The sequence below is a fragment of the Salmo salar genome, chromosome ssa17 (assembly GCF_905237065.1).
Source record: "Salmo salar chromosome ssa17, Ssal_v3.1, whole genome shotgun sequence".
NCBI classification, from domain to species: domain Eukaryota; kingdom Metazoa; phylum Chordata; class Actinopteri; order Salmoniformes; family Salmonidae; genus Salmo; species Salmo salar.
In genome coordinates this window covers 53,077,132-53,103,778 of record NC_059458.1, presented here as the reverse complement: position 1 = coordinate 53,103,778, position 26,647 = coordinate 53,077,132, and the positions used below count along the sequence as shown (strand labels likewise).

At 41.9% G+C, this 26,647-nt stretch overlaps 2 protein-coding genes across 6 annotated transcripts in view; one reads left to right on the top strand and one right to left on the bottom strand.

Moving 5' to 3' along the window:
- Window positions 1-2,397: 2,397 nt before the first annotated feature.
- On the bottom strand, window positions 2,398-10,893 carry LOC106576053 (aldo-keto reductase family 1 member B1). 2 transcript variants are annotated; one of them, XM_014152898.2, is made up of 10 exons: window positions 10,668-10,893; window positions 6,288-6,455; window positions 5,941-6,057; window positions 5,578-5,655; window positions 5,207-5,329; window positions 4,393-4,499; window positions 4,032-4,113; window positions 3,831-3,914; window positions 3,649-3,731; window positions 2,398-3,407 (listed from the first exon to the last, which is right to left on the bottom strand). In XM_014152898.2, the coding sequence occupies exons 1-10, from the start codon at window positions 10,731-10,733 to the stop codon at window positions 3,365-3,367; spliced, it is 951 nt and encodes a 316-aa protein (XP_014008373.1). In that variant the 5' UTR covers window positions 10,734-10,893; the 3' UTR covers window positions 2,398-3,364. The 2 variants fall into 2 exon arrangements, with proteins under 2 accessions (XP_014008373.1, XP_014008374.1); XM_014152899.2 differs by lacking the exon at window positions 10,668-10,893 and adding an exon at window positions 7,456-7,482.
- Window positions 10,894-17,419: 6,526 nt separating this feature from the next.
- LOC106576052 (transcription factor EC) overlaps window positions 17,420-26,647 on the top strand; it is a 57,802-nt gene continuing 48,574 nt past the window's right edge. For all 4 annotated transcript variants that reach the window (XM_014152889.2, XM_014152888.2, XM_014152887.2 and 1 more), the window contains exon 1: window positions 17,420-17,504. The gene's annotated coding sequence lies outside the window, so the exon portion shown is untranslated. The remainder of the gene's footprint in view (window positions 17,505-26,647) is intronic.

Below are 26,647 nucleotides of genomic sequence, written 5' to 3'. Positions count from 1 at the left end.
AAACAAATGTTTGACTTCGTGCTGAGTGACGAAGACGTGAAAGTCATCCTGGGTTTCAACAGGAACTGGAGAGGATTCACTATGGAATGGTGAGTCCACAGAGTTCCAGAGTGTCTAGATGCTGTCTTCAACCCCACTATCCTCTTTACCTGTTCATCCCTGATGTACCCTCCTCCTCACTGCAGGGGCAACAAGCACAAAGACTTCCCTCTGCATGCAGAGTACTGAAACCTCAGAGTGGAACTGGAGCTAAAGACAGAGAAAGGACACTGACCTGACACCCACATTCCTATACTGTAGTGCCGGTCTTCCGGTCTGTGAAAAACACTGGGGACATACAGCGAGAAGTCCAGTAGTTGTATATAGATTCAACCACTACTTTGACATTGTTCATGAGAGACAGAAAAGTTCAGGAGGCGAACAGAACGTCCACTGATAATGTCAGTGTGTAATGTAATACAGTTGAAGTCGGAAGTTTACATACACCTTAGCCAAATACATTTCAACTCAGTTTTTCACAATTCCTGACATGTAATCCTGGTAAAACTTCCCTGTCTTTGGTCAGTTACGATCACCACTTTATTTTAAGAATGTGAAATGTCAGAATAATAGTAGAGAGAATGATTTATTTAAGCTTTTATTATTTCATTTTTTTATTATTTTATTCATTTCCCAGTGGGTCAGAAGTTTACATACACTCAATTAGTATTCGGTAGCATTGCCTTTAAATTGTTTAACTTGGGTCAAACGTTTCGGGTAGCCTTCCACAAGCTTCCCACAGTAAGTTGGGTGAATTTTGGCCCATTCCTCCTGACAGAGCTGGTTTAACTGAATCAGGTTTGTAGGCCTCCTTGCTTGCACACACTTTCAGTTCTGCCCACACATTTTCTATGGGATTGAGGTCAGGGCTTTGTGATGGCCACTCCAATACCTTGACTTTGTTGTCCTTAAGCCATTTTGCCACAACTTTGGAAGTATGCTTGGGGTCATTGTCCATTTGGAAGACCCATTTGCGACCAAGCTGATGTCTTGAGATGTTGCTTCAATATAGCCACATAATTTTCCTTCCTCATTAAGCCATTTATTTTGTGAAGTGCACCAGTCCCTCCTGCAGCAAAGCACCCCCACAACATCATGCTGCCACCACCGTGCTTCACGGTTGGGATGGTGTTCCTCGGCTTGCAAGACTCCCTCTTTTTCCTCCGAACATAACGATTGTCATTATGGCCAAACAGTTATATTTTTGTTTCATCAGACCAGAGAACATTTGTCCGATCTTTGTCCCCATGTGCAGTTGCAAACTGTAGTCTGGCTTTTTTATGGCGGTTTTGGAGCAGTGGCTTCTTCCTTGCTGAGCGGGCTTTCAGGTTATGTAGATATAGGACTCGTTTTACTGTGGATATAGATACTTTTGAACCTGTTTCCTCCAGCATCTTCACAAGGTCCTTTGCTGTTGTTCTGGGATTGATTTGCACTTTTCGCACCAAAGTATGTTCATCTCTAGGAGACAGAACGCACCTCCTTCCTGATCAGGATGACGGCTGCGTGGTCCCATTGTGTTTATACTTGCGTACTATTGATTGTACAGATGAATGTGGTACCTTCAGGAATTTGGAAATTGCTCCCAAGGATGAACCAGACTTGTGGTCTACAATTTGTTTTCTGAGGTCTTGGCTGATTTCTTTTGATTTTCCTATGATGTCAAGCAAAGAGGCACTGAGTTTGAAGGTAGGCCTTGAAATACATCCACAGGTCAACCTCCAATTGACTCAAATGATGTCAATTAGCCTATCAGAAGCTTCTAAAGCCTTGACATAATTTTCTGGAGTTTTCCAAGCTGTTTAAAGGCACAGTTAACTTGGTGTATGTAAACTTCTGACCCACTGGAATTGTGATATATTGAATTATAAGTTAAATAATCTGTCTGTTAACAATTGTTGAAAAATTACGTGTGTCGTGCACAAAGTAGGTGTCCTAACCGACTTGCCAAAACTATAGTTTGTTAACAAGAAATTTATGGAGTGGTTGAAAAACGACTTTTAATGACTACAACCTAAGTGTATGTAAACTTCCGACTTCAACTATAGGTGCCAAATAGTGTTGCCTTTACTTGTTCAGAGTTTAAACACGTTTATTATAAATGTTGCATAACTTCTAAGTTTACTTACATGTTGGAAAGTGCCTTTCAAATCATGGTGTCCCTGTGCGCCTTGTTCTAATATGAAATTATATTCATCATTCCTTAGACAGCACTCTCTGGAGATATATCTCAAACAATATGTTAACATTGACAACTTACACAGTAAAATATAAACTTCTAACTGACTACCTTGATATATGAATATTTTCTTATCATCTGCATGTATAATAGTATATAAGAACACAGTACACAATGAATGAAGCACAGAAAGCTTTATTGGTAAAAAATACATTTAAGAAACTTTCACAGAAGAGAACTGGGAATTTCACAACAGTCTCAACACACATCATGAGTCAGTCAATGAGTAGAAGTGCTTTATCCTGTAAGGCAAGGAGTGATGACTCGTTCTAGGGAAAACAGCTCCTATGACTAGGCATTTCATGGAAGGGGTGTTCAACAAAATATCTTAATGCATATAGGTCAATATAGTATTAGGATAAGCTATGTCTATACTATTTCTATATGCCAATGTTCCACTCTTTGGCTGTTTTTATCCCTGAAACAAAAACAGATGGATTTAAATGAAAAATCTCACAGTTGGTATGTAATACTGTACATCACATACACAATGTCCATGTACCACTGTGATATTTCTATAACTTACTTCAGTAAGACCAGGTATGACATACCCAGCTCCTATGCTTAAGCTATGAATACTTATGGTTAACATACATTCTTTAAAGTTATATGGTTATTGTATGGCCTTTAAATGTGGAGGCTCATTGATGAAAAAGTTTGTGAGAGACCATTGGAGACTCAAATCGAATGAGACAAACAAACTAGGTCATGTGAGAAGCCACAAACACCCTATTGTGTGTTAGCAGATCCAAGGCTCCAGATTTCCTATCAAACCAGCGACCAAACTCTTAAGCTTTTTTTAAACTTCACTAATATCAATCCTATGTCAAATTATGTTTCCATGATTGTTGAAAAAATAATTACCATTGTGCATTAGGCTAGGTTAGCAGGCTATAACATAAGTCAGAGTGTATATGTCATGAGAAATACAATAGTGCAACACACAGACACTAAATCAGTCAATCGCTAGAAACTAGCTCAAGGATGGCTGTTATGCATATTGTCTTAAAGGGAGAAATAAGAATGAATCTAAACAGAGAGAGGGCAGACATCTCAACCAAGTTATAGCACCAGATGTAACGTTCCTTAAAATTCAGCATTGAAGGGGTAGTCCTTGTGCTTCATGCTCCTGGATGACAAAGAAAAACAAAACACGATTCAGAGAGACAGTACAGTTGTTCACATGTTCAGAAATCAAATAAACATGAAATATATTTGCATTCAAAGAAAAGTAACAGCATAATAAACATAGCTGTCATCATCACATTAAAATGAGGATGACTGAAATTTGACCTCATAATACTTATTTAAACAGTTTGAGCCTCTGCAAATACAGTACATTGGTCAAAATGAACCACGTAGGGTCTCACCCTGTCATTGGGCAGACTCTCCAGTTCCTGTTGAAGCCCAGAATGGTCTTCATTTCCTCGTCGCTCAACACAAAGTCAAACACCTGCATGGTTCAAAAAGACAATTACCCCAAAGCCACACGTGTGAACTAAATCAGATGTCACACCTCTTCAAATAATGGAGAATTTATGGGAGATAATACCTTGAAATTCTCCTGGATACGTGTGGGGGTGATAGACTTGGGAATCACAATCGTGTTCCGTTGGATTTGGAAGCGGATCAGGACCTGAAGTGAGGATGACAGAGAGAAAAGCGGACATGTAAATAGGATCCCAGGTTAAAGAAAATATCCGTGTGGTTCGGGCTGGTTCGATAGTGTGAAAAGGGTGTTAGAGTACAGCACCTGGGCAGAGGTCTTCTTGTGCTTCTCAGCTATGGCCTTGATGTTGGGATCCTCCAGCAGCGAAGGGTCCTCTGGTTTGGCCCTGTTATTGACACACAGTGTTACAATCTTTTCACAGGGACAACTGTAAATGGCTGTGTATGTTCATAATTCATGTACAAGGTGAATGTACACTGACTATACCAAACATTAGGAACACCTTCCTAAAATTTAGTTGAAATATTGGATTTAACAAGTGACATCAATAAGGGATCATAGCTTTCACCTGGTCAGTCTGTCATGGAAAGGACAGGTGTTCTTAATGTTTTGTACACTCCGTGTAAATCTCTCAGGTATTATTAGTTGAAGTATATGTCCTCACCATGGTCTGTTTGGGGAACCCAGGGGGCTGTGGGCTGTCACAGAGATGCCCTTAGAGTGACAGTAGTTGATCAACTTCTCCTGGTTCAGATAGGGGTGGCATTCAACCTGGCAGTAGAAATAATTAGTGAGGTTATTCACTTCACCTACAGTTCTTATTACAACACATGGGATGTACTGTAGCATTAGAGAATTAGTGGAGTGGTATTGTATGTTCATAAACATACAGAATTAAATTATATGGTGTATTACAAATAAATAACATTTATTTTTATTAAGACCCTTTGTGTTTTACGGTCAAATAAGCCCAATAAAGTTTTGCTGTTTATTCGGGAAGCTGTTCAGTATGGTGACAATAGAAAGCACAAGAGGGTCTGGCCACTCAAATAATCAGATTGATATGTACCCGTTAATCAGGATGTCTATTGGGATAGATGTGCCTGGAAAACAGCAGGAATATAAGGTCACCAAAGCATTGCTGCCTTGCCTCAGGGAAAGAGGCTGACTATAAAGGCACTAAACAGGCCTTTACCTGACCAAGCGGTCACTGTGAATAAGACAATAGGGCAGGGATATTGACAATGAGGCCTCTGTCCCTTGAGGGAGGGTTTAAAACAAGCGTTGGGTGCTCAGTGTCCTGAAAAGTCTATTTTAGAAAAAGGTTGAGGGATACAAGATACAATTAACATCACATAAGAATATAGGATCAGCATTGTGTGCTTCACAATGTATTGTGTTGATCCCAGGCTTGTGAGCTTTTTGAGTGACTATCGCCATCAGTAAACACTCATTCAGTAATGAAGGAAAGTCAGTACCTGGTTGTTGGCAGGTTTATACTTGAGGCCTGGCTTGTTCAGGATGGATTCAATCTGGTCTTTGTTAAAGTTGGAGACACCGATAGCCTTGACCAGTCCAGCATCCACCAGCTCCTCCATAGCCTAGTATACAGGACAACAGGCCAATATGGCATCCCCAATGTGTGATAGATTACAATGAACTCAGCGTTGTATTCATTAGGGCACCCAACGGAAAACGAAAATGAGCATTTCTTATTGGACCAGGTAGTCCCTGTTTCAGTCCGTTTGGTGTCTAATGAATATAACCCAGTTTAAGTGATGTTCAATTGAAGAGAACTGTACAGTGTCCTATAGTGTCTTAGAGGACGCGTCCTCTCGCACCGACTCACCTCCCATGTCTCCAGGAATTTGGACCCATCGTCGATATTATTTCCATTGCTGTCCGTAGGGAAGAGGGCTACTCCAGGCTGCGCAACGATAGTAATTATAAAAGTCATAAGACATTCCTTTTTACAACACCATAAACCTGGGGAATTCAAATCTGGACCTTGAAGCCAGTTCTACTGCTGATTTTCATTCTTCCGCTCTTACCAGGGACTGATTTAGACCTGGGGCATTATCAGGTAGAACAGAAAACAGCAGCACTCCATACCTCCAGGCATGGATTTGAATACCCCTGCCATGAACCAATGGAGCCTACTTGAGCAAAAAAAGCTACAAGTGAGATAGTGTTAAAATGGTATTAGTCTCACCTGGAAGCCCATGGGCCAGTGTATCAGATAAAGATCCAGGTAGTCTAGTTTGAGATCACTGAGAGTATTTTGACAGCCTTCTTTCACCAAAGACTTCCCATGGAATGTGCACCACAGCTGAAAAGAGGACAAGCTTGACTTGCATAACTACCACCCAATTTCCTCAATTCAATCTAAACCACAAATTCACTAGCCAAGATGTGATCATTTCAATCATATAGCCTTGATATCAAGTTCGTTATTTTAAGTAGCATATTAAAGAGTGGTTCAACTTCTCACTGCAATGTCAGTGGTACAAACTTGAGACCAGAGATAACTGTACTGCAGACAGTGACATTGTATCTCACCTTGCTGACCACGAACAGCTCCTCTCTCTTCACCACCCCCTCCTTGACCATGGCATGAATGCCCTCTCCCACCTCTGTCTCGTTCTGGTAGATGAAGGCCCCATCGATGTGCCTGTAGCCTGCAGCTATGGCCGCCTTCACCGCATCTGTTACTTTACGTGAAGGGGACTGGTACAGAGGAGGGGGCAGGAAACAGAATGATTCATTCTTTCAAATGATTCCACTACAACATTATTAAGATCTCCAGTAGCCAATCGGCAGTTGAAGGCGTGCTTAGGACGCTAAAGGTGCGTTACGGATACGGCGGTGGTATGACATCATCAGGGACAACAGCCCCTTCTGGGATGGGGGAGGTGTTCCCAGGAGGGATATTGGAAAGACAATTGGAGATCTACTTAGTCAGTTGCAGCTACAGTATGTTTAGCAGTGCATATAGTATGGTACAGCTACATGGATAGATGCCAGTCATTGATTCTGGTAGTATTACTAAGTATGGATAAATTCAGGGTGTCTAGCAGCTTGATCATCACGGTGCTTTTTGGTAGTAAGTTTACAGGCATATATTATGGTAAATGGTGAAATAAGTATAGCTAGCTGTAATTGTAATGGCGTAGCAGATAAAGAAAAAAATGCATTATCAGTCTTTACCTGGCTAAAAGAGAAGGAACATTGTTTACAGGAAACTCATTCTACAACTACAGATGAGGTTGTGTGGAAAAGGGACAGTGAGGAAGAAATGTTTCTGTCACGGGCAAAGAAACTCAAAAGGGGTGACGATATTAAAGAACAATAATTTTGATCCGAATGTACAAACTGTCCAAACAGATCTGCAAGGAAGGTGGATCCTTTTAGATATGCTATTGGACCATAAACAGATCTTGCTCATTAAAAACTATACAGTCCAAATAATGATGATCCACACTTCTTAGAAACTATTTATAACAATCTATCGATCTCACAAGCAACACACAATCCTATTATTATGGTGGGTGATAACAGTTTTAAGTACTTCAATGGACCGTAAAGGAAATCACACAAAGAAAGTTCACCCTCATGCACTTAAGGAGACCACGACAACCATGGATACATTAGAACTAGTGGATATATGGAGGCTTAAAAACCCTGACCTACTGAGATATATGGAGGAGGCTTAAAAACCCTGACCTACTGAGAGATACATGAAGGAGGCTTAAATCCATCTAGTCGTCTTTCTTGTGTCCTCGCTGGCACCAAAAGTTTAAAAAGTGTTGATGGGAGACAGAATGCGATCGGACCACCATCCACATAACTCTTACCGAATTTCCACGTGGGTGGGGATGCGGATATTGGAAGTCTAATCAAAGCCGACTGGATGACAAGCTGTTTTTAACCTAGACAGAATCATTTATAACTGACTTTTTCCTGCATAACATTGGTACAGTAGATCACCTCATTGTATGAGATACTTTCAAATGTGTCTTCAGAGGCCATGCAATTCAATACTCATCTTTAAAACAAAACCAATTAAATTTACTTCGCTCATCGCGCTCTAGCGACTCCTTGAGGCGAGCCCTGCAAGCTGACTGTGATCGTCAGTTTAACAGTATTTCCTCTGACACATTGGTACGGCTGGCTTCCGGGTTAAGCAGGCGGGTGTTAAGAAGCGCGGTTTGGTGGTTCATGTTTCGGAGGATGCATGACTTGACCTTCGCTTCCTGAGCTCGTTGGGGAGTTGCAGCGGTGAGACATGATTGAAATTGGGAAGAAAAAAAGGGGGTAAAGCACAATAACAAAAAATGTAATTAAAATAAAAACAGAGGCACAGAATAAGTTAGAAAAACAAAAAGAACTGGAGAAGCTTACTCAAGAACGATCAAGTGTAATATAAACTGAGTATACTAAACATTAGGAACACCTTCCTAATATTGAGCTGCACCTCAGAACAGCCTCAATTCGTCGGGGATTGACTCTGTGTCAAAAGCATTCCACAGGGATGCTGGCCCATGTTGACTCGAATGTTTCCCACAGCTGTGTCAAGTTGGCTGAATGGTCCACCATTGAAAGGACATTCTTGATAGACACGGGAAACTGTTGAGCGTGAAAAGCCCAGCAGCATTGCAGTTCTTGACACAAGCCGGTGTCTCTGGCACCTACTACCATACCCCATTCAAAAGGCACTTAAATCTTTTGTCTTGTCCATTCACCCTCTGAATGGCAGACATACACAATCCATGTCTCAAGGCTTAAAAATCCTTCTTTAACCTGTCTCCTCCCCTTCATCTGCACTGATTGAAGTGGATTTAACAAGTGACATCAATAAGGGATGATAGCTTTCACCTGGTCAGAGCAGGTGTTCCTAATGTTTTGTACACTGTGTATTACAAAAATAAAGAAAACTGGATGGAAAATTGTGAAAAATGCAGCAAATTATTTTAGAATTTTCAACATAAAAAACATGAGCTGGCGCACACCCAGAAAAAAGTAGTTTGTGTGGAGGTGCTGACTAACGGTGAAAAAACGATTAACTATCAAAATAAAGAGAGTCGCAGACTCCATATATAAACTCCCAGTAATTTATTGGGTATTTACCAACGTTTCGGCATCACGGCGCCTTCTTCAGGGTAATGTCATGAATACTTGAACCAGGTTATGTAGACAAACAGTGCAACCAATGACAATAGTGATGGGTGTGTCATAATGATTAAGTTAATTAGAATTAATTAGTGAAACTTAAAAAAACAATAGTTTATGGCATATTAAATATATTAGGCTATTGTTGTCATATAGAAACATCATTGAATATTGTACATAATATTAGCATCAACATACATTATTGTTTAATTCAATTTCACATATTTAATTGTTTCATATTTAACTTCATATTTGTTACATGTAATCTTTTGGTTCAACCTTAATGTATAATTAGCATCATCAACAGAGGGAACATATTAGGTGTACGCTAATAAGCTGTAAAAACAAATATATGAATATATAATACTTGTTCATAAAATAAATGATTGTTTATAAGAAAGGCCTGAGATCAAAGTCAATATTCAGACCACTAGGGGTCAATGTTTTTAGATAGGATATCCAGTAAGCCTCCTTTTGTAGTAGTAGGATCTCAATGTTATCTCCTGGCTGACAAATCATAAGAGGGTGATTTACAGAGATACAGTAGGTGGAATGGGCTGAGAGCAGCTGAGGGGTGGGTTCAAAATACCATGATCTATAAATGTTGTGACTGAAAATACTATATACAGTGCATTCAGAAAGTATTCAGACCCCTTGACTTTTTCCACATTTTGTTATGTTACAGCCTTACTCTAAAATGGATTAAATAAAAACATCTACACACAATACCACATAATGACAAAGCTAAAACAGGTTTTTTGAAAATATAAAAAAAAACATTAATACCTTATTTACATAAGTATTCAGACCATTTGCTATGAGACTCGAAATTGAGCTCAGGTGTGTCACGTTTCCATTTACCTTCCTTGAGATGTTTCTACAACTTGATTGGAGCCCACCTGTGGTAAATTCAATTGATTGGACATGATTTGGAAAGGCACACATCTGTCTATATAAGGTCGCACAGTTTGACAGTGTATGTCAGAGAAAAAACAAGCCATGAGGTTGAAGGAATTGTCCGTAGAGCGCCGAGACAGGATTTTGTCAAGGCACAGATATGGGGGAAAGGTACCAAAACATTTCTGCGGCATTGAAGGTCCCCAAGAGCACAGCGGCCTTCATCATTCTTAAATGGAAGAAGTTTGGCACCACCAAGACTCTTCCTAGAGCTAGCTGCCCGGCCAAACTGAGCAATCGGGAGAGAAGGGCCTTGGTCACGCAGTAACCTGCAAATGTCCCTTGTGGATTCAAATGTATACAGACTTGATCACAAGACATTGCATAAAAGGGATTTTGTGACTTTTATTGATACAGCTATGAGGAAATAGGTGCAGCCTTTCAACGACAAATCACAGGACCAAGGCTAAGCAAAGCTTTATTGTAACAGAAACTATGGGGTCTATTGCCTATTCCTAAAAACGTAAGAGTTCACATATCTTGACTAGCTAATATTTTGACAATATAAAATAGACTATATAAAAATCTAAAATCGAACAAATCTCATTGCTCATTTTATGGAATTATTACAGCTGGCTCCTGGTTATGTTATTGTCGAGAGCGTGCTAAATAGAGAAAAGTAACGTTACTTGACAAGATATTATAATTACATAACGGAAGAGAGAAAGCAACGTATTCATGTCATAAATGCATACCATTCTGTAATTTCCAAAGTTGCTAACTAGCTCAAAGACCAAGAACTCAAAAAGTTCGACCTAGCTAGCTAGCTATCTATACAAGTAAAGGGGATTACTTGCTAAATTTAGAACGAACCTTCCACGTCCCGAGACCGAGAATGGGCATGTCTGCACCGGTGTTCAATTTCACGGATGTTGCCATTGTCCTCTTTGTCGCAAAATATACCTTTAGATACTTTGTTGCAATTGCAGACGGTGCTAGTCCAACCTCAAGTGCAGCGCCAAGTGCAGACTACGAATGGTACGGCAGCCAGCCCATATTGGTGATCGATTGCTTACGTCTGGAATTCTATTTAGCTGAACATCCTGGACAACAGCGCCACCCAGTGCCACCCTCACTCTCTTCAGTAATGATTTTACAATGGCACAGATGAGTCGCTTCATACAGACTACTTTGACATAAACCTGCAGATGGATTTAAAATTTTTCCAGAATACGAATACGTTCTTTGTAAAACAGAATCCTGAACCAAAATAGTTTAATAGCATTTTCACAAACTGATTAATCATTGCTGCCCCCCCCCCCACACATCTTGAATTCCACATTTGCATCTTATCAATTTGTTTCTGAAACTTAATCAAAAACGTTTGCTTCACCTCAAGCATTATGTGTAACAAGCACTAGAGGGAGACATTACCACACCGTTCAGCTGGCAAGCAAACGCTAAAAGGGTCAATTGCAAATGTTACGATTTTTTTTACTTAGAAATGCATATACCCTTTTGATTCTTGAATAATATAACTTAGAAATGCCTCGTGAGCTTAGTTAAATTGTCTTACCGCACCAGAACCCAAAATATAAGCTTGTTTTTACTTTGTTTGTAAACACTGTATTGCCTCAAAACATGGTTAAAACTATCACTTTCATTTTATGGACGATCAGTCCTTGCATCCATAGCTCTGTCTATGAATTTGAGAGTGGTAAAATTTCTCCAGCCCCAATCCCTAAACTGTTAACCAATTCAGGGGCAGATCGCACCTTTAACTGGCATATTATGGATACTACACCATGGAATACTGCACTCCAAGGAAAAACTGAAATTATGCATTTAGTGATACATGCATGAAGTCAAAAGGTTCAATTCTAATATGGTATTGATACTAAGATTTTTATATTTGTGTGAAATGTGAGGAAGAGATGTGGTCAAGAAAAAAAAAAAACATTGCATTGCCATCAATATTCTTATTTAAAAAATAAGAAAGAGACTAAGATAAAGCCTAAAGCATGTGATTAGGGGGTATAATATAGACTAGTCTTTAGTACACTCAACACAAATATCAACGCAACATCTAAAGTGTTGGCCCCATGTTTCATGACCTGAAATAAAAGATCCCGGAAATGTTCCATATGCACAAAAAGCTTATTTCTCTCAAATGTTTGCACAAATTTATTTTTGTCCTTTTGTCCTTGTTAATGACAATTTCTCCTTTGCCAAGATATTCCATCCGTCTGACAGGTGTGGAATATCAAGAAGCTGATTAAACAGCATGGTCATTACACAGGTGCATCTTGTGCTGGGGACAATAAAATACAACTCTAAAACGTGCAGTTTTGTTACACAACACAATGCCACAGATGTCTCAAGTTTTGAGGGAGCGTGCACGTGAAATGCTGACTGCAGAAATGCCCACCGAGCTATTGCCAGATAATTTAATGTTCAGCCTTCTCCAACGTAATTTTGGAGAATTTGGCAGTACATCCAACCGGCCTAATAACCACAGTCCACGTGTAACCACGCCAGCCCAGGACCACCACATCCGGCTTCTTCACCTGCAGGATCGTCTGAGACCAGCCACCTGGATAGCTGATGAAACTGAGTTTGCTTCACCGAACAATTTCTGCACAAGGGGAAGCTAATCTGCGTGCTCGTCATCCTCACCAGGGCCTTGACCTCTCTGCAGTTCGGCGTCGTAACCGAATTCAGTGGGCAAATGCTCACCTTCTATGGCCACTGGCAAGCTGAAGAAGTGTGCTCTTCACAGATGAATCCCGGTTTCAACTGTACCGGGCAGATGGCAGACAGCATGTTTGGCATACTTGTGGGCGAGCGGTTTGCCGATGTCAGCATTGTGAACAGAGTGCCCCATGGTGGTGGTGGGGTTCTGGTATGGGCAGGCATAAGCTCCGGACAATGAACACAATTGCATTTTGTGGATGGCAATTTGAATGCACAGAGATACCGTGATGAAATCCTGAGGCCCACTGTCGTGCCAATCATTCGTCGCAATCACCTCATGTTTCAGCATGATAATGCACGGCCTGATGTCGCAAGGATCTGTACACTATTCCTGAAAGCTGAAAATGTACCAGTTCTTCCATGGCCTGCATACTCACCAGACATGTCACCCATTGATCATGTTTGGGATGCTGTGGTTCGATGTGTATGACAGCGTGTTCCAGTTCCTGCCAATATCCAACAACTTTGCACGGCCATTGAAGAGGAGTGGGACAACATTCTACAGGCCACAATCAACAACCTGATCAACTCTATGAGAAGGAGATGTGTTGCCAGCAGATGCATATCTGTATTCCCAGTCATGAAATCCATAGACTAGGGCCTAATTAATTTATTTAAATTGACTGATTTCCTTATATGAACTGTAACTCAGTAAAATCTTTGAAATTGTTGCTTGTTGCGTTTATATTTTTGTTCAGTGTAATTTGATAACTTCCTATGCAGTATCTTGAATTTGAACCTGGTTAAAAATTCAAGAAACACAGTATACCATAAGATTTTGTATTTACTTACCCTTTGGTAAGGGCTGGATTCAATCCGTAATGCGGAAGTATCGCGAAAGATCCGTGTAAAAATGTAAAGGTAATTTTTGATTGAGCCAACGTATGCAGCGTTTACCTTGAATGCAGTCTCCGCGAACGTGAAAACGTTGTCTTTACATTTTAATCAAGCTATAACACGGAACTTCCGTGATATGGATTGACTCCAGCCCTTAACCAGGTTAATCTCATTAATAATATCTTCTTCGGGATTGGTGTCCTTTCCACGGGACGGTTGAGCTAATGTAGGTTTAATGCAATTAGCATGAGGTTATAAGTAACAAGAACATTACCCAGGACATAGACATGTCTGATATTGGCAGAAAGCTTGAATTCTTGTTAATGGAACTGCACTGTCCAATTTACAGTTGCTATTACAGTGAAAGAATACCATGCTATTGTTTGAGGAGAGTGCACAATTTTGAAGATAAAAAGTTAATAATAAACAAATTAGGCACATTTGGGCAATCTTGATACAACATTTTCAACAGAAATGCAATGGTTCTTTGGATCAGTCAAAACTTTGCACATTCACTGATGCCAAATCTAAATTGCACCCGGGCTGGAATAATACATTATGGCTTTTCTCTTGCATATCAAAGAAGAAAATGCAAAATAACGTTTTTTTTCTTTGTATTATCTTTTACCAAATCTATTGTGTTATATTCTACTACATTCCTTTCACATTTCCATGACCTTCAAAGTGTTTCCTTTCAAATGGCACCAAGAATATGCATATCCTTGCTTCAGGGCCTGAGCTACAGGCAGTTAGATTTGGATATGTCATTTTAGGCAAAAATTTAAAAAAAGGGGGTAATCCTTATTTTTCTAAAAATCTGTCTTGAAACACGTGCAATGTGAATGTGTGGAGCCTACTGTACGTATCGAATAGTTATTCACCACCATGAAGAATAAGCCAAACCCCAAAAGGCAACCAAAAGAAGAAAAAAAACACTTTTGTCAGTCAGACAAAACCTCACAGACCTTTAAATGAGCCATTCAAAATTCTGAAAAGGACGTACTGAAAGAAAAAAGAAAAATAAGAAAAGAAACAAGAAACAGAAAAGTTATCAGAGCCACTGTCTGTGTATCTCACAATGGCTCTCGCTGAAGTTTGTGTCTCTTCTGATCTTCTCCCAGCTGGACTTCTGATTTCCACCCCGTCTCCTCTGATCTGCCTGCAGACATCCGACAGCCTTTTGCCAGCCTGTGAGCTGTCAAAGTACCCCTGGAATCAAACGCCCAGCCACCCCATCTCCATGCTCTGGCATGATCAAAGAGGCACAGGTAAGCCAGACATGAAGCCACATACAATTGCCATCTAAAAAGGTGGAACATTTTCATTTTTTAACGTTTATCTTTTGTGTAACTTGACTAGGCTGAGATGATACGGCTCCTGGAGAACAGAGTCAATGCATTGATCAGAATCAAGGACAAGAAGTTGATCAGATTTGAAGATAAGAGAGATTAGTTAATTTTGATCTGACTGTCTATAGGAAACTTTTGGACAAGAAGTTCAACACTGTAGTGAGTTGTCTGAACACTCTGAAGAATTTGAATTTAAGATGGAATATTCATCACCTTCCATCTAAAGTTCATGTTTAAGTCATTCATTAAATACATATATATATATACTGTCACTGTCTCATCCATGTCAAGATATGGCTATATGCTTGATATGAAATACAATATACCTACTATTACCTATGATAAAGTACAGGCAAGCATATATAGACAAAGAGAAATATGGACAGAGAACACACATGCACACACACACAGGCTATTGACCAACACACACTATTGACCGAGTATTCCTTTCCGATGCTGCTAGTGATCTACTGATCTCCAAGTCCGGCCTCCCTGATGTGTATGGTTATAATGGGGACTCTGTGGGCTGGTGGCCATGTTTCCCTTCTTCTCCCTGCTCCCTACCAGAGATCACACACTAAACCTTTGAGTCCTGACCTGTCCTGGGGAGATCAAACAGTATCTCTGTGCTCGGCTCGCCGGGCCTCCTCTCTCTCTCCGACTCTCTTTCTGCCAGGGTGCACTGGATCATCCCTGTCCACACAGAGGTAATACTGAGTGTCAGATCCTGCTGAGTTCAACCACATACCATACATTCTGTCTACGGACTAAACACAACATAGGAGATATTGTCATCCGGCTTTTATTAAAAATCTCTACTGGAATCAATGGAAAATGCTTTTCATCAAATCAAAATCAAATCAAAATCAAATCATCTACATGCTTTTAGTATAAATCTTCACAGGAAATACCAGGAATATTAGCAATCTCAACTGGGTTAATAGACAATGAACACTAACAAAGCAGTTATTATTGAATTGGGTCTGATCAATGTGAATCAAATTAAAGCAGTGGATTATCATCTTCTGAGAAAAGTTATTTGCGGGAAAACACATAACAATGTAGAAACATAGAAACAGAAACATTGTAGAAAGTCAATGGTTCATTAAATATAAACATGTCTCTTTCTTTGAGCGTTTGATGGAATTCTGTCTGGACAATCAAGACCTTGATGATGATACTTGAGTTCTCAGAAAGAAGAGGAGAGAGGTCATATAAAGACATGCAACAAGTAGTCTGCACTATCCACCTCACCATCACGCAAAATAGCTCCTCTGTCCAGTGGGACGCCTGCTGCCCCTTCACCTCTGCTGGGCACTGAGGCAGACACGAGCCTCTGAGTGTCTGCTTCCATCGTCTGCCCACTCCCTCCCTGTGTGTTTGTAATGCGGTGTGTGTGCGTTCTGCATGTGTATGTTTTGTGTACGGTCCGTGGAGCATCCATAGCCACGGGCCTCTCCTGGCCACTCCTGGCCCCTCAAACAAGGCAGAGGCTTCAGCTTGATTAACCACTTAGTTCATCCTCTCAGACAGAATACTGCAGGGAGAAAGCAGAGTAATGAAGTGCTTCTCTGACGCCTTGATTTTCTGGGTTCAATATTGTTTGTTCCCTGTGAATAATCTGAAGATGCTTCTTTTTCATCAAAACAAGTGCCCATCCATGTCTCTCTCTCGTCAGCCCTAACTGGTGTGAATAAACATCATCAATATAGTACATATTTTGAGAGGGAATTGGAGGCTTTTTCCCTCAAATCACTTCTGATGGGCTGTTCGTCTTTCTAATTATGTAGATTATACTGTGTGTGTCAGACATGGGCTCAACAGACGTGGAATAGAAGAGTGCTTTGCCTTTGTACCAGATGGAACAGAGTGTCAGAGTTCCACACAGGTTGGCAATTACGTTCTCCTGTGTGCTTCTTTGTTCATGAGAAGAGGAACTGCACTCGACAGACAGACATGGATAGACCGTCTCAAGAATGATTGAGGATTGAGGAGTCAAGACTTAGTTGAAAGTCAAGTAACTGTGCAGAGCCTGCGAGTCTAGCAGCAACACTTGTGTCTAGACACATATATCAATCCCCAGACCCCACTGTAAACTGGGGTTCAATTCCCACAATCCACCTTTCCTACTGTTCTCCTACTTGCCTGTCTCCCTCTGTTTCCAACTGTCTAAATAAAGTGCAAAATGAAAAAATAATGTCAATTAACTGCTGTCAGTAATTCTCTTTCATGATATCAAATTGTCTCTATAAATTAGTTTTAGTATGAATGTAGGTAATGTATCTGACTTTCAGGACTTCAAATAGCCCCGTTTACTCTAAACAATATTCTGTTAAGAATTTTCACAAACATCCCTCATTGAGGAAATAGATGACACATCAAAAACAGAAAATTCACCAGAAATTCCACTACTTTCGATCAGCGCTCCAAACGGCTCAAACTCCTCTGTCCTAACAATGCATCCCTCTTCGAAAAAGACGCCATGGAGTGAGTGATGTGGCACACATTCAACAGTATACATAGCGTGATGACTTGTCAAAATCTGTGGGTGATTATTTCTGTCCAAGATATGTCCAACCAAGGATTTGACGTAACAACTTCCCTTTGCACTCCGCTCCAATAGACAAAAAAGAGGAAACAGGGTTTGGTTAAATATCTAGGGCCCTTTCACTTGCCCATCCAGGGCTGATATCTAAAGCTGAAGTTTCAGTACAAAATTACAAGACTCAATTGACTTTACCTCCAGACTTGCTACCCACTCCAAACACAGGTAGGCTATTCCATATAGGGCCAGGTTTCTTACTAATAACCAATAATCACATATTTATCTAAACAGATATTTCTGATTTATAAATTGTAGCTAGCAAAGTTTTGTAGCAGTAGGCCTGTGTGATTTTCATTTGAATTGAATTTCATGATTTTGGATGATGATGGAATTCTGTCCCTGCAGACTTGTCTGTGTTGCTTGAAGTAGGAAGTACATCAAACCACAGATCTAGGATGCTACCCTTGAGCATAAGGGGGATGGAGTATCTGATCCTAGATGAGTGGTTGGATACAAATTCTACCTACTCTGGTCCTATCCATCCCTAACTTCTCCTCTAACCACATCCTGCTTAACAGGAAGTATCTTATTCAGGATGGATTGCTCTTTACAAACATAGGAAACATTTAAACTGTTGACACTTGTTGTGTATTTTTAAGTGATGGTTCTGATTGGCTATGCAATGTTGGGGAACTAAAATCAACCCTATATGCTTTCTTTATTTAACCAGTTAAGAACAAATTCTTATTTACAATGACAGCCTACCGGGGAACAGTTCAGGGGCAAACAACAGATTTTTATCTTGTCAGTTTGGGGATTCGATCCAGCAACCTTTCAGTTATTGGCCCAATGCTCTAACCACTAGGCTACCTGCTGCCCCAATATAAGTTTCATTCTAAGTCTTTATATGCCCTCATTAAAATGTATGCAGTAATTCTGAGGTTTACTGCAATTTGATTTTCTCAAAACAAAGAAAAAACCTTCTCGTTTTGTGATTGAGAAGTATCAGGAAAAGAAATACAAATATGAAATACTGCATTGCTTTGGAAGTTCACTTTTAATTCCTCCTTGCGTATTCATTGTAAACTCAGCTAAAAAAGAAACGTCCTCTCACTGTCAACTGTGTTTATTTTCAACTTAACATGTGTAAATATTTGTATGAACATAAGACTCAACAACTGAGACATAAACTGAACAAGTTCCACAGACATGTGACTAACAGAAATGGAAAAATGTTTCCCTGAACAAAGGGGGGGTGAAAATCAAAAGTAACAGTCAGTATCTGGTTTGGCCACCAGCTGCATTAAGTACTGCAGTGCATCTCCTCCTCATGGACTGCACCAGATTTGCCAGTACTTGCTGTGAGATGTTACCCCACTCTTCCACCAAGGCACCTACAAGTTCCCGGACATTTCTGGGGGGAATGGCCCTAGCCCTCCGAGCCCTCCGATCCAACAGGTCCCAGATGTGCTCAATGGGATTGAGATCCAGGCTCTTTGCTGGCCATGGCAGAACACTGACATTCCTGTCTTGCAGGAAATCACGCACAGAACGAGCAGTATGGCTGGTGGCATTGTCATGCTGGAGGGTCATGTCAGGATGAGCCTGCAGGAAGGGTACCACATGAGGAGGATGTCTTCCCTGTAACGCACATCGTTGAGATTGCCTGCAATGACAACAAGCTCAGTACGATGATGCTGTGACACACCGCCCCAGACCATGATGGACCCTCCACCTCCAAATCGATCCCGCTCCAGAGTACAGGCTTCGGTGTAACGCTCATTCCTTGGACGATAAACGCGAGTCCGACCATCACCCCTGGTGAGACAAAACCACGACTCGTCAGTAAAGAGCACTTTTTGCCAGTCCTGTCTGGTCCAGCCACGAAGGGTTTGTGCCCATAGGCAAAATTGTTGTTGGTGATGTCTGGTGAGGACCTGCCTTACAACAGGCCTACAAGCCCTCAGTCCAGCCTCTCTCAGCCTATTGCGGACAGTCTGAGCACTGATGGAGGGATTGTGCGTTCCTGGTGTAACTCGGGCAGTTGTTGTTGCCATCCTGTACCTGTCCCGCAGGTGTGATGTTCGGATGTACTGATCCTGTGCAGGTGTTGTTACACGTGGTCTGCCACTGCGAGGATGATCAGCTGTCTGTCCTGTCTCCCTGTAGCGCTGTCTTAGGCGTCTCACAGTCAATTTATTGCCCTGGCCACATTTGCAGTCCTCATGCCTCCTTGAAGCATGCCTAAGGCAAGTTCACACAGATGAGCAGGGACCCTGGTGTCTTTTGGTGTTTTTCAGAGTCAGGAGAAAGGCCTCTTTAGTGTCCTAAGTTTTCATAACTGTGACCTTAATTGCCTACCGTCTGTAAGCTGTTAGTGTCTTCACGACCGTTCCACAGGTGCATGATCATTAATTGTTTATGGTTCATTGACCAAGCATGGGAAACAGTGTTTAAACCCTTTACAATGAAGATCTGTGAAGTTATTTGGATTTTTATGAATTATCTTTGAAAGACAGGGTCAAAACTCCTTTGTTGAGTTTAGATAGTTGTGTTGATGCAGCCTTGCAGTTGTTTGGGTTTGTTCTTCTGCCCTGTGAACACCATGTCTCATGTGCTGTGATTGTTTTTTTGTTTCAGTGAACTTCTATAATGTACACAATGACATTGCAAGAAAAGCCTTCCACACCCCCCTCTTTTGGGGATTTCCTCTTTTGTTTTGGTCACCAGATATTATTCTCAATATGTTTCGAAAAATCTCTTGGACTTCTGTAATTTGTCACGATCATCATGGGACATTTGATTTTATCATGTTATATGGGCAACCTGTTTAGACGGGATGAGTTTGCACCACACACTGGTGAGGGGGCGAGGGCCCCAGTGTGAGTATTTAAAGTGGCACATGACTCATTACAGAATGTGTCGCTATGACTTAGCAAAAACATCCAAAAAACAATGTTTAGAGGACAGAGAGGATTGCAGTGCCCACTGCACGCATACTGTGCATTATGGGTGGTGTGTCCACTATGTGAAAAGTGTTGGTGTGCTGTCAGCGTGTTGTAATTTGTGTGGGAGTAGGCTACTGGATGAGTCAAAGTTCATTCATGATTCATGTTATAGCTAGGCTATAATAGGATTTCTTAATATAATTTAACCCAGCTGGACGTAAACATATAATAATACTTTTTGTTACTGGGTGTGGAGATTCAACAATGCATTCGTATAGAATGGCAAGAGAGGGGAACCACTTGAAGCATAGGAAATGGTGTATACATTGCCCTCTTGTGGATCATAGGGGAAAGACAACTTGAGCATGAAGACAACTTGAGCATCTTGGACCACTACCATCTTAGTGTTCAGTATTTCAGATATAACACAGTTCAGATATTATACTAATGTTAATGATACTGGACTAAATGACATTGCCTCATTAAGAAAAGGATGACTTTAGTTTGAGATGACACTACTCTTCTATCAAGTGCCATGTCTGGTGATGGGAGAGCCCTTCAGGCACTCACTTTGCTATAGAGGGGAAAAGAGTGGACACTTCACTGCTCCACAGACACTAATCTAAAATGCTGACAGAAGGCTTGAAGCGAGAGATAGAGGGAGGGAGATAGACAGAAGGGAGAGAGAGACAGACAGAAATGCAGACAGAGAGAAAGTGAGAGAGAGAGAGCGAGATACAGAGACCAAGATGTAGAGAGAGAGTGAGCGAGAGAGAAATAGATCAAATAATGTACACATTGTATCACTGTACGGTCTAACAGTTCACTTCCAAGTGGAGACCATGCTAACCTTACCCCAGTGGGGGGTCTCATTGAGTTCAGTGAATGTATATGCTGCCGCCCAGACCTGACCAACCAGAGATGACATAGATTGACATAGAGGATGGAGACGAGGAATCTATCTCCCCCCTCTGAGACCACTCCACTGTCTCTTATGCTGGGGCGCTTTTGTCTTTGAAGTAATGCAAGTGATCAGATTGACTTGTGAGGCAGACAGTCAGACAGATACAAGTCATTTTCTCTCTCATGGGTAGGGGAATGCTGTAATCGCTAGGCAGACATGTCTGTCTGTCTGTCTGTCTGTCTGATAACTGAACACAGGTGGCACAAATTTGTGACGAGATGTTCCTGCCAGTAATGTATTTAACAGTGTCAAGTTCAATCAACAAGTGGGATATCTTGACGAGGGACACGAGCTGTCTGCTACCTCAAAACAAATAGCCTGTGTGTCAACATTCCTTTCTCAAACCACAAGCCCAAAGAATGACCAGATTGTCAGGTAGCGTCTTGAAACACAAAACGGACTGGTTGGCCTAATCTACCCAGCAGTTGAAAGAACAAGTGATGACCAGAAGTCATTTCATAACTATGACCAATAATCTGAGTTCATTTGCACACATAACACACATGGTGATTGTGGAGTAGCAGAGTGCTTACTGTTGGGCTGTACAGAACAGAATAGCAGTGCTGTGCTGTGAATGAGCCTGCATCTCTCCAGTGTCCGTAGCCTCATCATTATCCCAGCTCAGTGAATCACATCCTAAGGAGAGAAAGCAGTCTCTCATGGCTGCCTTGTTCACAGCTCCATGGGAGGTGTTGAGGGACAATGATGGAGAATTAGCGGTGAAAAGAGCAAATAAATAGGTGCTTGCTACTTGAAAGCTCAGCCACAAAGCCCCAGCAGCCCACTGAAGACAAGAGAGGGAAGAGAGAAGAAACATGTTTTTTTTCCTCTTCATGTCTTGCCTGATGAAAATAAAGGGTTGAGGCCCAAAGGAAGACATAGAGGCAGTGGGGGATAGGAGGTGATGCGAGAGCAGAGAGCCTCACAGAGCGGTGGTGTCTATGGGAAGGGTTTTAATGAGGTGGAGGGTGGAGGAGTGGGTGAAATGGGGTATGAGGGAGAAGGGGGGGTTTGCTCGTCAGACTGTGACACAGACACTCAGAACATAACATCCTCCTGAGGAAACGATGCACTGACTTCCTCTCTCTGGGGCTGAGAAGGACGTGTGTGTGTGTGTGTGTGTGTGTGTGTGTGTGTGTGTGTGCACTATCCTTGTGGGGAGCAGAAGTCCTCACAAGGATAGTAAAACAAGGAAAATGTGGCTGGTCCCCACAAGGAAAAAGGCAATTTTAGGCTTAGGGGTTAGGTTTAGGGTTACAATTAGTGTTAGAGGTTAGGTTTAGAGTTAGAGTTAAGGTTAGGGGTTAGGTTTAGAGTTAGAGTTAAGGTTAGGGGTTAGGTTTAGAGTTAGAGTTATGGTTATGCTTAGGGGTTTGGGGTTAAGGTTATGTTAAGGGTTATGTTTAGGGTTAGGGAAAATAGGATTTTGAATGGGAATCAATTGTTTGGTTCCCCACAAGGCTAGTCAAACAAACATTTGTGTGTGTGTGTGAGTTGGGCAGAGGAGGGGCAGAGGGACAATGACAACAGCTGTCTGTTTTAAAAGGAGCGAGACAGAATAACATTTGCATGTTGCCCTCGAAAGTCCCCGACTAAATAGCCTGGTGGCCCGTTGAATCAGGAAGATGTAACTGGGATCTGATTGACACATTGATGGAGAATTAAGTGATCATACCATGCTGTGATCAATAAGTTGCAAGAGAGAACACAATACAAGGGGATTCACAGCTTTTAAGCTTCCTAACATGTCATGTTTTGTCATCTTGTGACGCAATCATTTTCAAACTTGATTTTACAGCAGACTGTGAAAATCATTTTCTGAATCTATTTTATATGGAATATGCATGTAGTACGAGGTCCATCTCATTGAAATATCCTGAACAAAAATATAAAACGCAACATGCAACAATTTCAAAGATTTTACTGAGTTATAGTTCATATAAGGGAATCAGTCAATTGAAATAAAATCATTTGTCCCTAATCTATGGAATTCACATGACTGGGCAGGGGCGATGGGTGGGCAAAGGAGGGCAGGGAGGGCATAGGCCCACCCACTTGGGGCCAGCCAATCAGAATGAGATTTCCCCCACAAAAGGGCTTTATTACAGATAGAAATACCCCTCAGTTTCATCAGCTGTCTGGTTGGCTGGTCTCAGACAATCCCACAGGTAAAAAAGCCAGATATGGAGGTCCTGGGCTGGCGTGGTTACAAATTCTCTAACATGATGTTGGAGCCAGCTTATGGTAGACTCTCTGACAAACGCTCTGGTGAACATTCCTGCAGTCAGCATGCCAATTGAACGCTCCGTCAAAATTTGAGACGTCTGTGCCAGTGTATTGTGTGACAAAACTGCACATTATTTTATTGTCCCCAGCACAAGATACACCTGTAAAAGGATCATGCTGTTTAATCAGTTTGTTGATATGCCACACCTGTCAGGTGGATGGATTATGTTGGCAAAGGAGGAATACTCACTAACAGGGATGTAAACAAATGTGTGCACAACATTTGAGAGAAAGAAGCTTTTTGTGTGTGTGGAACATTTCTGGGATCTTTTATTTTAGCTCATGAAACATTGGACCAACACTTTACATGTTGCTTTTATATTTTTGTTCAGTATATATGCTTATATAAATCATTTTAGTGGTCATATATAGTCACATCCTTATTTTTCAAGTCAACACTATCCACCCCTAACATAGGTGTCAACTGTTTAGACAAGTATAAATCGTGTAGTGGGTGCAACTGGCAACAAAAGCCTGGTTTAGTGACATTACCTTGCCCACAAATGCCCATTAGTATATTACCACTGGCAAAATGGACTCCTTGTCTGAGAGGGCAGAATGTCCTCTACCTAATAGAGGGATCTACACATAAACAATTGCTGACACAGACCCAAGTCAAGTGCAAACAAGGCCAATTGTTCAAAATGGGCAGGCTAAAACAGGCATCACCCGTGGAATGCAGATATGTGGACACCATATATTTTTCCCGTCACCCAACTTCATCCAACACATTTGTCCTTTGTCTGACATAGAATGAGCAATTATCTAGCACCAGTGTTCTGCAATGCTGGCGACAGAAAAAAGAAGGGGCAATTACATAGTGTTTGCGTTATGCACAGAGAGAGGGATAGGGAGAGAGAGGTTAGGGAGGGAGAGAGGGGGAGAAAAAGAGAAGAGGAGAGAGGGAAAGAGAGGCAGCCAGAACCTTGCTAATTACCTCTCCATGTGAAGGGATGAAGAGGAGAAGGGCCATTGCTTAGGGCCGACACACTTCTCCTTCCCTTCCACCTCACTGCCACCTCTCCTTACCTCCCTATTAGAGGCCCCTTCCCTTCTAGTCTCTGCTCTGTTTATTTCTCAAAGCTGTCTCTGAGTGTGTGGGGCCGTCTCTCCACTAACTGATCTCTAATGGATAACACATGGGGATGACACACGGACATTCAGACAGGCATGGTCCAGGGCAGCCAATGCTGGCTGAGGGGTCCTCTTTTGTGCCACAGGTGATTCACACTGTAGGCAGAAGTTGCCCGACTCCATATCTGCACAAAAGCACAAGGAGGATGAAAAGTGTCAACTTGTATCAGTGATTGCGGACAATTCTTTGACGCATGTGTAAAATAGACTACTGAGAAAGGCCCCAAATTGACTTATTGAGGTACAATCTCTCTGTGGGACTATACAACATCAAGTTAACCATGGCATTTAAATGTGTCCCACTGTTTAAGGACAGGCCACACTCTGCTGAAGCATGATTTGGATGGATTCACCCCAATATGTCACTTAGGTCATTTACATTGGTTTATTGGCAGACTTGTTTTCCCAATTCAATTGCCCAGCTTGATTTGGTTTATGTATCAACTGAATGCAGTATGCCGCGGTAATTTCAATGGTTTCTACAGAACATGATGCTCCCTATTACTACAGTGACACTCATTATCTCCTACTAGAAGAGACAAGGACATTACCCAGCATACATGACCCCATTGGTCCCATGTGGGTATTTGGTGGGCAAGGTGGGCAGGGGCTAGCCCACACAAATCCCACACCAAGCCCACACCGGCCCAACATGGGCTAGCCCACACCAAGCCCACACCTGCCCAACACGGGCTAGCCTACCAGCCCAACACGGGCTAGCCCACACCAGCCCAATACGGGCTAGCCCACACCAGCCCAATACGGGCTAGCCTACACCAACCCAACACAGTCTAGCCTACACCAGCCCAATACGGGCTAGCCTACACCAGCCCAATACGGGCTAGCCTACACCAACCCAACACAGTCTAGCCTACACCAACCCAACACAGTCTAGCCTACACCAGCCCAATACGGGCTAGCCTACCAGCCCAACACAGTCTAGCCTACACCAGCCCAACACAGTCTATCCTACACCAGCCCAACACAGTCTAGCCTACACCAACCCAACACAGTCTAGCCTACACCAGCCCAATACGGGCTAGCCTACACCAACCCAACACAGTCTAGCCTACACCAGCCCAATACGGGCTAGCCTACACCAGCCCAATACGGGCTAGCCTACACCAACCCAACACAGTCTAGCCTACACCAACCCAACACAGTCTAGCCTACACCAGCCCAATACGGGCTAGCCTACACCAGCCCAATACGGGCTAGCCTACACCAACCCAACACAGTCTAGCCTACACCAACCCAACACAGTCTAGCCTACACCAACCCAACACAGTCTAGCCTACACCAGCCCAATACGGGCTAGCCCACACCAGCCCAATACGGGCTAGCCTACACCAACCCAACACAGTCTAGCCTACACCAGCCCAATACGGGCTAGCCTACACCAACCCAACACAGTCTAGCCTACACCAACCCAACACAGTCTAGCCTACACCAACCCAACACAGTCTAGCCTACACCAGCCCAATACGGGCTAGCCTACACCAACCCAACACAGTCTATCCTACACCAGCCCAACACAGTCTAGCCTACACCAACCCAACACAGTCTAGCCTACACCAGCCCAATACGGGCTAGCCTACACCAACCCAACACAGTCTAGCCTACACCAGCCCAATACGGGCTAGCCTACACCAACCCAACACAGTAGCTCTAAGTTCACAAGTTATTTTTGTGCAACCATTACTGAGAAAGCCGTTCCAGTTGAACTTTTCTGTTGTACAATGCCAATGACGAAGTCTGTGAAAAGACTTTGGTAAGTGCATGTGACAAAAACTTCTCTGGTTTAAATATATATGTTTCAGGACCCTGTCTTTCAAAGATAATTTGTAAAAATCCAAATAACTTCACAGATCTTCATTGTAAAAGGTTTAAACACTGTTTCCCATGCTTGTTCAATGAACCATTAACAATTAATGAACATGCACCTGTGGAACGGTTGTTAAGACACTAACAGCAATTAAAGTCACAGTTATGAAAACCTAGGACACTAAAGAAGCCTTTCTACTGACTCTGAAAAA

What these genes read in the sequence shown, in the direction of transcription:
- LOC106576053 (XM_014152898.2), bottom strand. Translation starts at nt 10,733, where the DNA reads ATGGCAACATCCGTGAAATTGAACACCGGTGCAGACATGCCCATTCTC. An exon ending in ATAAACCTGCCAACAACCAG is followed by an intron (nt 4,500 to 5,206) that starts GTACTGACTTTC and finishes TTCTACTGCCAG; the next exon opens with GTTGAATGCCACCCCTATCT. An exon ending in ACAAGAAGACCTCTGCCCAG is followed by an intron (nt 3,915 to 4,031) that starts GTGCTGTACTCT and finishes TCCTCACTTCAG; the next exon opens with GTCCTGATCCGCTTCCAAAT.